The following is a 10,000-nucleotide window of genomic DNA, read 5'->3' as shown; positions in this document are numbered from 1 at the left end:
TCAGGTTTGGCTGGTGTATGTGTTGTATTGTTAGAGGTTGTAATCTGTTGAGGCTCAGGTTTGGCTGGTGTATGTGTTGTATTGTTAGAGGCTGTAATCTGTTGAGGCTCAGGTTTGGCTGGTGTATGTGTTGTATTGTTAGAGGCTGTAATCTGTTGAGGGCTCAGGTTTGGCTGGTGTATGTGTTGCAGTTAGAGGCTGTAATCTGTTGAGGCGCAGGTTTGGCTGGTGTATGTGTTGCAGTTAGAGGCTGTAATCTGTTGAGGGCGCAGGTTGGCTGGTGTATGTGTTGTATTGTTAGAGGCTGTAATCTGTTGAGGCTCAGGTTTGGCTGGTGTATGTGTTGTATTGTTAGAGGCTGTAATCTGTTGCAGGCGCAGGTTGGCTGGTGTATGTGTTGTATTGTTAGAGGTTGTAATCTGTTGAGGCGCAGGTTTGGCTGGTGTATGTGTTGTATTGTTAGAGGCTGTAATCTGTTGAGGCTCAGGTTCGGCTGGTGTATGTGTTGTATTGTTAGAGGCTGTAATCTGTTGAGGCGCAGGTTTGGCTGGTGTATGTGTTGTATTGTTAGAGGCTGTAATCTGTTGAGGCTCAGGTTTGGCTGGTGTATGTGTTGCAGTTAGAGGCTGTAATCTGTTGAGGCGCAGGTTTGGCTGGTGTATGTGTTGTATTGTTAGAGGCTGTAATCTGTTGAGGCTCAGGTTTGGCTGGTGTATGTGTTGTATTGTTAGAGGCTGTAATCTGTTGAGGCGCAGGTTTGGCTGGTGTATGTGTTGTATTGTTAGAGGTTGTAATCTGTTGAGGCGCAGGTTTGGCTGGTGTATGTGTTGTATTGTTAGAGGCTGTAATCTGTTGAGGCTCAGGTTCGGCTGGTGTATGTGTTGTATTGTTAGAGGCTGTAATCTGTTGAGGCGCAGGTTTGGCTGGTGTATGTGTTGTATTGTTAGAGGCTGTAATCTGTTGAGGCTCAGGTTTGGCTGGTGTATGTGTTGCAGTTAGAGGCTGTAATCTGTTGAGGCGCAGGTTTGGCTGGTGTATGTGTTGTATTGTTAGAGGCTGTAATCTGTTGAGGCTCAGGTTTGGCTGGTGTATGTGTTGTATTGTTAGAGGCTGTAATCTGTTGAGGCGCAGGTTTGGCTGGTGTATGTGTTGTATTGTTAGAGGTTGTAATCTGTTGAGGCGCAGGTTTTGGCTGGTGTATGTGTTGTATTGTTAGAGGTTGTAATCTGTTGAGGCGCAGGTTTGGGCTGGTGTATGTGTTGTATGTTAGAGGCTGTAATCTGTTGAGGCTCAGGTTCGGCTGGTGTATGTGTTGTATTGTTAGAGGCTGTAATCTGTTGAGGCGCAGGTTTGGCTGGTGTATGTGCTTGTATTGTTAGAGGCTGTAATCTGTTGAGGCTCAGGTTTGGCTGGTGTATGTGTTGCAGTTAGAGGCTGTAATCTGTTGAGGCGCAGGTTGGGCTGGTGTATGTGTTGTATTGTTAGAGGCTGTAATCTGTTGAGGCTCAGGTTTGGCTGGTGTATGTGTTGTATTGTTAGAGGCTGTATCTGTTGAGGCGCAGGTTTGGCTGGTGTATGTGTTGTATTGTTAGAGGTTGTAATCTGTTGAGGCGCAGGTTTGGCTGGTGTATGTTTTGTATTGTTAGAGGCTGTAATCTGTTGAGGCTCAGGTTCGGCTGGTGTATGTGTTGTATTGTTAGAGGCTGTAATCTGTTGAGGCGCAGGTTGGCTGGTGTATGTGTTGTATTGTTAGAGGCTGTAATCTGTTGAGGCTCAGGTTTGGCTGGTGTATGTGTTTGCAGTTAGAGGCTGTAATCTGTTGAGGCGCAGGTTTGGCTGGTGTATGTGTTGTATTGTTAGAGGCTGTAATCTGTTGAGGCTCAGGTTTGGCTGGTGTATGTGTTGTATTGTTAGAGGCTGTAATCTGTTGAGGCGCAGGTTTGGCTGGTGTATGTGTTGTATTGTTAGAGGTTGTAATCTGTTGAGGCGCAGGTTTGGCTGGTGTATGTGTTGTATTGTTAGAGGCTGTAATCTGTTGAGGCTCAGGTTCGGCTGGTGTATGTGTTGTATTGTTAGAGGCTGTAATCTGTTGAGGCTCAGGTTTGGCTGGTGTATGTGTTGCAGTTAGAGGCTGTAATCTGTTGAGGCGCAGGTTTGGCTGGTGTATGTGTTGTATTGTTAGAGGCTGTAATCTGTTGAGGCTCAGGTTTGGCTGGTGTATGTGTTGTATTGTTAGAGGCTGTAATCTGTTGAGGCGCAGGTTTGGCTGGTGTATGTGTTGTATTGTTAGAGGTTGTAATCTGTTGAGGCGCAGGTTTGGCTGGTGTATTTGTTGTATTGTTAGAGGCTGTAATCTGTTGAGGCTCAGGTTCGGCTGGTGTATGTGTTGTATTGTTAGAGGCTGTAATCTGTTGAGGCGCAGGTTTGGCTGGTGTATGTGTTGTATTGTTAGAGGCTGTAATCTGTTGAGGCTCAGGTTTGGCTGGTGTATGTGCTGTATTGTTAGAGGTTGTAATCTGTTGAGGCGCAGGTTTGGCTGGTGTATGTGCTGTATTGTTAGAGGTTGTAATCTGTTGAGGCTCAGGTTTGGCTGGTGTATGTGTTGTATTGTTAGAGGCTGTAATCTGTTGAGGCGCAGGTTTGGCTGGTGTATGTGTTGTATTGTTAGAGGCTGTAATCTGTTGAGGCTCAGGTTTGGCTGGTGTATGTGTTGTATTGTTAGAGGCTGTAATCTGTTGAGGCGCAGGTTTGGCTGGTGTATGTGCTGTATTGTTAGAGGTTGTAATCTGTTGAGGCTCAGGTTTGGCTGGTGTATGTGTTGTATTGTTAGAGGCTGTAATCTGTTGAGGCTCAGGTTTGGCTGGTGTATGTGTTGTATTGTTAGAGGTTGTAATCTGTTGAGGCGCAGGTTTGGCTGGTGTATGTGCTGTATTGTTAGAGGTTGTAATCTGTTGAGGCGCAGGTTTGGCTGGTGTATGTGTTGTATTGTTAGAGGCTGTAATCTGTTGAGGCGCAGGTTTGGCTGGTGTATGTGTTGTATTGTTAGAGGCTGTAATCTGTTGAGGCGCAGGTTTGGCTGGTGTATGTGTTGTATTGTTAGAGGCTGTAATCTGTTGAGGCGCAGGTTTGGCTGGTGTATGTGTTGTATTGTTAGAGGCTGTAATCTGTTGAGGCTCAGGTTTGGCTGGTGTATGTGTTGTATTGTTAGAGGCTGTAATCTGTTGAGGCGCAGGTTTGGCTGGTGTATGTGTTGTATTGTTAGAGGTTGTAATCTGTTGAGGCGCAGGTTTGGCTGGTGTATGTGTTGTATTGTTAGAGGCTGTAATCTGTTGAGGCGCAGGTTTGGCTGGTGTATGTGTTGCAGAGTTACGTGTGGCTGTAGTCTCTTTACTTTATTGCGGTGATCATTTCCCCTGCAGTGTAATCAGGAGAGTGCTCTCCAGCGAGGTGCCTCTGGTCCTATTAATAAGGAGAGGAGCAGCACACCGACCACGCCCAAGTCTGAGTGCGATTACAGCGTACGGGGCTGTCAATCACAGCACTGAGAGAAAGGAGAGGGAGGGAGGGAGAGAGAAGAGAGAGAGAGAGAGAGAGAGAGAGAGAGAGAGAGAGAGAGAGAGAGAGAGAGAGACCTCCTCCAGGACCAGGGTTGGGGACCCCTGCTCTGGAGCAGAAAGCTGGTTGGGCCTTTTATTGGCAGAATAAAAAAGTTAAATATCTGCTAATGTGCCCAAAAAGTAAAGCTGAAATATAAGGCCTATCTCCCAACATAGAGCGGTAGTATGGGTTCCAACTATGACCTCAGAAACTGGGACAAAAACAGAAATATTTAGATTTCCCCACATCGTACAGAAAGATTGTCTGCCAGTTCGATCCCCCGCCCTAGGCGTATCCCTGAGCAAAAAACCTGACCCCCAATTGCTCCCAAAAAGCTGGTTGGTACCTTGCATGGCAATTGGTGTGCGAGTGTGAATGAGAGACATCAGTTGTAAAGCGCTTCTGTGGCACGAATGCAGTTCATTTGATCGCTTTAACCAGTCAGGGCAATGTTCAGCCAACTGAGCGAGCACGTCTCCCAAAACAACTCGCCCCCGGCCGGGGCCTGAGCCGGGAACACTGGCTGTGCTGCCCACTGTCATCTTCCAAAAACCCAAAACGGAGACGTACCTCTTCTTTTCCTTCTCAGGTTACACAACAATGCGGGGCGAATATCTCCCATCATATCTCCCATCATGAGCAGGAAGACGTGTCAGACAATGCGGCCGCCGTTGTAACGTGCAGGAATCCCGTTGTCTTGGGAGACGATGAAAAATGAATGATTCTGGCAGTGAAATGAGCACCGTCCCGTCCTCCGGGATAGCAGGCGAACTCATGAAAAATGTACAAACCTTGTGCATGGATACGCAGCGAGCGAAAGTGTGTTTCTGTAGGTTACGTTAATCGACAATTCAATTGGGGTCAACTGCATTTTGATTTTGTCAATTCAGTGAAGAATATATACATGTAGATGCAAAGTATACACTGTATTGTGTGATAATGAGCAGTTTTTGTTTTCTATGCGATTAATGAATCAGTAATAATAATAAGTATTGTTGCCGATGAGAAATAGTAGTGATAATAAAATAAGAGAGCGATAACATATATATATATATATATATATAAATATATACAGTACTTAGTCTTAGGCACCTGTATAACACACACACACACACACACACACACACCCACACACACACACACACCCACACACACACACACCCACACACACTCACACACACACACACTCACACACTCTCACACACACACACACACACACACACACACACACACTCACACTCTCACACACACACACACCCACACACACACACACACACACCCTCGTGTCCCAGAGCGGCAGAACACAGACCTCAGTGCGCCTCCCTCCAGACTCGCCATGGCGACGCAGGGGGTACAGCAAGCCTAGCAACCGTTACTGGGTCTGACGAGACCCCTCCCCCCCACAGAGAGAGAGGGAGAGAGGGAGAGAGAGAGGAGAGAGAGAGAGGAGAGAGAGGGAGGGAGGGATAGAGGGAGAGATCGTGTGGCAGCTCTCTGGGGAGGCTGTCACAGATGGTTGGGCCACATTACCCTGTTGTTGTTTTTCTGACGGCGAATCAGAGGGCCAGGGGTCTGTGGCACTGTTATCTCTCTCTCTCTCTCATTCTCTCTGTTTTCCTCTTGAACATCTCTCTCAAATTCAAATTCAAAATGCTTCTTTGGCATGACATACTTTTGTCAATATTGCCAAGGCATCTTTTCATCTTTTCCTCTCTCCCTCTGTCTTTCTCATTTCTCCCCCCCTCCTCCCTCACCCTCCCTCTCTCACCCTCCCTCCCTCCCTCCCTCTCTCCCTCCCTCCCTCCCTCTCTCCCTCTCCCTCCCTCTCTCTCTCTCCTCCCTCGCTCTCTCCCTCTCCCTCCCTCTCTCTCTCTCCTCCCTCGCTCTCTCCCTCTCTCCTCTCTGGCACTAATGATGACCTCAGGCCACACCCTCCCAGAGTGGGCCCGGCATTATTCCCTTACAGGTTTCCATGGCAACCGAAGGTCTGCAATAAACCTGGACCGAGCACACACACACATGCGCACACGCATGTACACACACACACACACACACAGAAACACGCAGACACTCACACATACACACACACCCATGCACACACACACACACACACACACACACACACTCATGCAGCCAATCACACACACACAGACACTCACTCACATATACACACACAGGCATGCTGCCAATCACGCACAAAGAAACAAACACACACACTCACACACACACACACACACACACCAGGTGCTGAATGTAAGATGAGAATGCATGGCCATCTCTGATTGCTTTGGGTACGGGGGGGGGGGGGGGGGGGTCATACAGTCAGACACCCAGTCAGATCAGGGATCAGATCAGGGATTACACGCGTCTCAGGCAGATTATGGCGGCTGCAGTAATCTCAGCATTCCTGCCCGACTCTGAGTTCCCATCCCAGGGCAGCTGCTCCCCACTGCTCCCCACGGCTCTCTGGCTGCTCCCCACTGCTCTCTGGCTGCTCCCCGCTGCTCTCTGGCTGCTCCCCGCTGCTCTCCGGCTGCTCGCTGGCTGCTCTGACTCCGGCAGGGAGGCGGATGTAGGTCACGCCACATTCATCTGCTGCCATCCTTGCAGACCCAGACAGGCGCAGGCAGGCGCAGGGATGGCCACGAAATGTCCAGGACCCAATCAGACCTCATTATGCCCAATGCAGCAAGCGGGCAGTGAGCAGACTCTGCTCCTCTCTGATAAACACAGAACACACACTCTCTCTCACACACACACACACACACACTCACTCTCTCTCTCTCACACACACACACTGTGGTGCCTCGGGGTGGATCCTGAGGTGCAGAGGGTGGGCACAGCTAGAAACCAACACAGGAGATCGCAGCTTTTTATTTTTTCTGTGTTTTTTTTTTTTCCCGGGGTATCGGGGATAGCGCCCCCCCTCAGGGCAAGGGTAGGGGAAAACGGGAGAAATAAAAGGGGCCGTTTAGGCAAAAGATAAACGAAGGTTCTTCCCAGACCGGGGTATTTTCTAGGGCTTCCTCCCTCCTCCCCTCTTCGGCCGCGTCAGGGCTGGCGGGAAACACAAAGACAGGGGGTAAATAGGAAGGGATTCTCTCTGGCTCACGTGACCGGCGTCCGTTCCAGGTCTTTGGTGTGGCCGTCCGTAAAGGTGGGGTCTCCTTCAGGGTCAGTATGGCAGGGTGTTGCAGGTCCTTCCTCTCTCTGCTTTCCACGCTCTCATACGCTCAGGAATGGCACCGACTGACTCTGGCTGCAGCCTCGACCGCGCCTTAAATCCCCTTCCCTGCTCATTAGGAAAAGAGGCTGCAGCTGAATCAGTGATTTTCCACTCTGCTCACCCACGTGTGCTGTCCGGGGTCCTGGACTGCAGGTAGAGGGATCTCTCTCCAAGGTGCTGATCTCCCGACCACCTCTTCAGGCAGATATACTCCTTCGCACACCTCTCCCAATGTGTGACGTCTGCGCGGTTGACCTGCACGGGCCCCTCCAGGGTTCTCCACCCACGTGGCGCAACATGCAGTAGCAGGGGTGCCACATACCCCCCCCCTCAGCTCCAAGCCCCGGGCGGGAGCGTCTGCCCCTAGGCCATCCTCCTTCCTGGATAGCGCATCAGCATTCTGGTTCAGCTTCCCAGCACGATGTTCCACCTTGAACCGGTAGGGCTGCAACTCTAAAAACCAGCGGGTTACTCGGGCGTTGCTGTCTCGGTTAAGGTACATCCATTTGAGGGGAGCATGATCGGTCACCAACAGAAACTCACGGTCGAGTAGGTAATATTTACCTACCGCCCATTTGATGGCAAGGCATTCCTTCTCGACCGTGGCATAATTCCTTTCATGGCTGAGGAGTTTTCTGCTGATGTATGTCACTGGATGCTCCACTCCATCCTGGATCTGTGACAGGACCGCTCCCAGGCCCACTTCCGATGCGTCGGTCTGCAGCACAAAGGGTTTCTGGAAGTTGGGAGTTATTAGTACTGGTTCCTCACCTAGAGCGGCCCGTAAGTCCTGGAAGGCTGCAGCGGCGAGAGGGTTCCATTGGACCCGGTTGGGCTGCTCCTTTTTGGTGAGGTCGTGGAGGGGGGCTGCTCGTGCTGCAAACTCTGGAATGAACTGCCGATAGTAACCCACCAGACCCAGGAACATTCTCACCTGTTTCTTCGTGGCCGGTTGGGGCCAGGTGGCAATGCTGTCGACCTTGTTCGACTGAGGCTTCACCCGCCCCCTCCCGACTGTGTGGCCAAGATAGGCGGCTTCCTTCAATCCGAGCCGGCACTTTGCAGGGTTAGCCGTCAGCCCGGCCTCCCTCAGGGACATCAGCACCGCTTCGACTTTGTCGACATGGCTGTCCCAGTCGGTGCTGTGGATGACGATGTCATCCAGGTAGGCTGCCGCATACCTCTGGTGGGGCCGCAACACCTGGTCCATCAACCTCTGGAATGTGGCTGGGGCTCCATGTACGCCGAAGGGGAGGACTGTGTATTGGTAGAGGCCCGTTGGGGTCGCGAAGGCCGTCTTCTCCCTGGCACGGGGTGTTAGGGGAACTTGCCAATATCCCCTCGTCAGGTCCAGGGTGCTGATGAATCGGGCCGGTCCCAGCCGCTCAATGAGCTCGTCCACTCTCGGCATGGGGTACGCGTCACATAGGGAGACATCGTTCAGCCGGCGGAAGTCATTGCAGAACCGCCAGGTCCCATCCGGCTTGGGGACTAGCACCACGGGACTGGACCAGGCACTGCGGCTTTCCTCAATAACCCCGAGGTCGAGCATTCTCTTCACCTCCTCCTGTATGGCGTGTCGGCGAGCTTCTGGGATTCGGTAGGGTCGTAATTTTACCGTCCTCCCAGGTTCAGTGCTGATGTCATGGGTGATTAGGTGGGTGCGGCCGGGCATAGTCGAGAAGATATCCCGGTTCCGATTCACCAGCTCACGTAGCGCTTGCTGCTGGCGGGAGCTCAGCTGCTCTCCAATACTCACGTCAGGGGTGGGTGGGGGCACCCACTGGGCAGCGAGGACTGGGGTCGGAGCTGGGGGTGGCTCATGCCACCTCTTCATCAGGTTGACGTGGTAGATTTGGAGGCGGTGTCGTCGTCCCGGCTGTCTCACCCGGTAGTTTACAGGTCCGGTGCGTTCCACGACCTCATACGGCCCATGCCATCGGGCCAGAAATTTACATTCACTGGTGGGGACTAGAATCATCACCTTGTCTCCCGGGGCGAATTCTCTCACCTGTGCTCCCCGGTTATACAGCCTGGCTTGCTCCCGTTGTGCCCGTTCCATGTGAGCCCTCATCATGGGCCAGATCTGGGCCATCCGCCGGTCCATCTGCTCCACATGCTCGATCAGGCTGCGGGTTCGGGACGGTTGCTGTTCCCAAGCCTCCTTCGCCAGGTCTAGTAACCCCCGGGGTCGTCTGCCATACAACAGTTCAAAAGGGGCGAAGCCGGTCGTGCTCTGGGGCACCTCTCGGACTGAAAAGAGAAGATAGGGTAAGAGCTGGTCCCAGTCCTTACCATCCGTTTCAATCATCTTCCTCAGCATGGCTTTGAGGGTCTGATTGAATCTCTCCACGAGTCCGTCAGTTTGGGGGTGGTAGACGGAGGTTCTTAGTTGGGTTACTTGTAGCAGCCGGCACATCTCCTTTAGGACCCCTGACATGAAGCATGATCCTTGGTCTGTCAGGAGTTCCTCCGCTATTCCGACCCTGCTAAAAAGCAGGAACAACTCCCTGGCGACTGTCTTTCCGGTCGCGGTCCTGAGCGGGATGGCTTCTGGGTAGCGGGTTGCATAATCGAGGATCACGAGGATGTACCGATGTCCCCGGCTGGACTTCGGTAAGGGCCCCACGATGTCCATCGCAATCCTTCTGAAGGGAACATCAATGACCGGCAGGGGTATTAGTGGGTTCCGAAGGGTTACCTTAGGGCAGTGGAGTTGGCACACGGCACAGTGTCGGCAGTAGTCTTCCACAGCCTTTTTCACCCCAGGCCAATAGAACCTTGCCAGGATCCTCTCGTAGGTCTTCTCCATCCCCAGATGGGCTCCCAGCAGGTGAGTATGACCTAGGTAGAGGACTCGGGGCACAAACGTTTGAGGGACCAGCAGCTGTTCAACTTCCTCCCCCTGTGGGTTACAGACTCGATATAGCAGGTCTTGTTTTACCCTGAAGAAGGGATACGATGGTGTACTCACCGGCCCTTGGGGTACCCCGTTAATGTCTCGGGCATCTCTCCAGGCTTGAGCGAACTTGGGCTCGTGTAGTTGGGCAGTGCCAAAGCGTGTGGGTGCTTCGGCCTCCTCGCTCACCTCTTGGGGGCCCTCCGAGAAGGCTAGACGGACTTCTCTCTCCGGGGCCAGGGCCTCCCCAAGCTCTTTCTCGGACGCAGTGACGGTTC

At 52.0% G+C, this 10,000-nt stretch overlaps 2 protein-coding genes across 2 annotated transcripts in view; one reads left to right on the top strand and one right to left on the bottom strand.

The window, feature by feature from the left end:
- lrrc24 (leucine rich repeat containing 24) overlaps positions 1–10,000 on the top strand; it is a 26,685-nt gene that overhangs the window by 4,088 nt on the left and 12,597 nt on the right. The window lies entirely within an intron of this gene.
- On the bottom strand, positions 688–6,199 carry LOC133136660 (polycystin-1-like protein 3; the record flags this gene model as incomplete). The annotated part of the gene is made up of 5 exons (XM_061254302.1): positions 6,014–6,199; positions 2,427–3,047; positions 1,946–2,077; positions 1,651–1,710; positions 688–894 (listed from the first exon to the last, which is right to left on the bottom strand). Coding segments are annotated over exons 1-5 (1,206 nt in total), but the record flags the coding sequence as incomplete, so codon positions are not given.

Source organism: Conger conger, chromosome 9 (genome assembly GCF_963514075.1).
Source record: "Conger conger chromosome 9, fConCon1.1, whole genome shotgun sequence".
Classification (NCBI taxonomy): Eukaryota; Metazoa; Chordata; class Actinopteri; order Anguilliformes; family Congridae; genus Conger; species Conger conger.
This window is presented reverse-complemented; position numbering and strand designations above follow the sequence as displayed.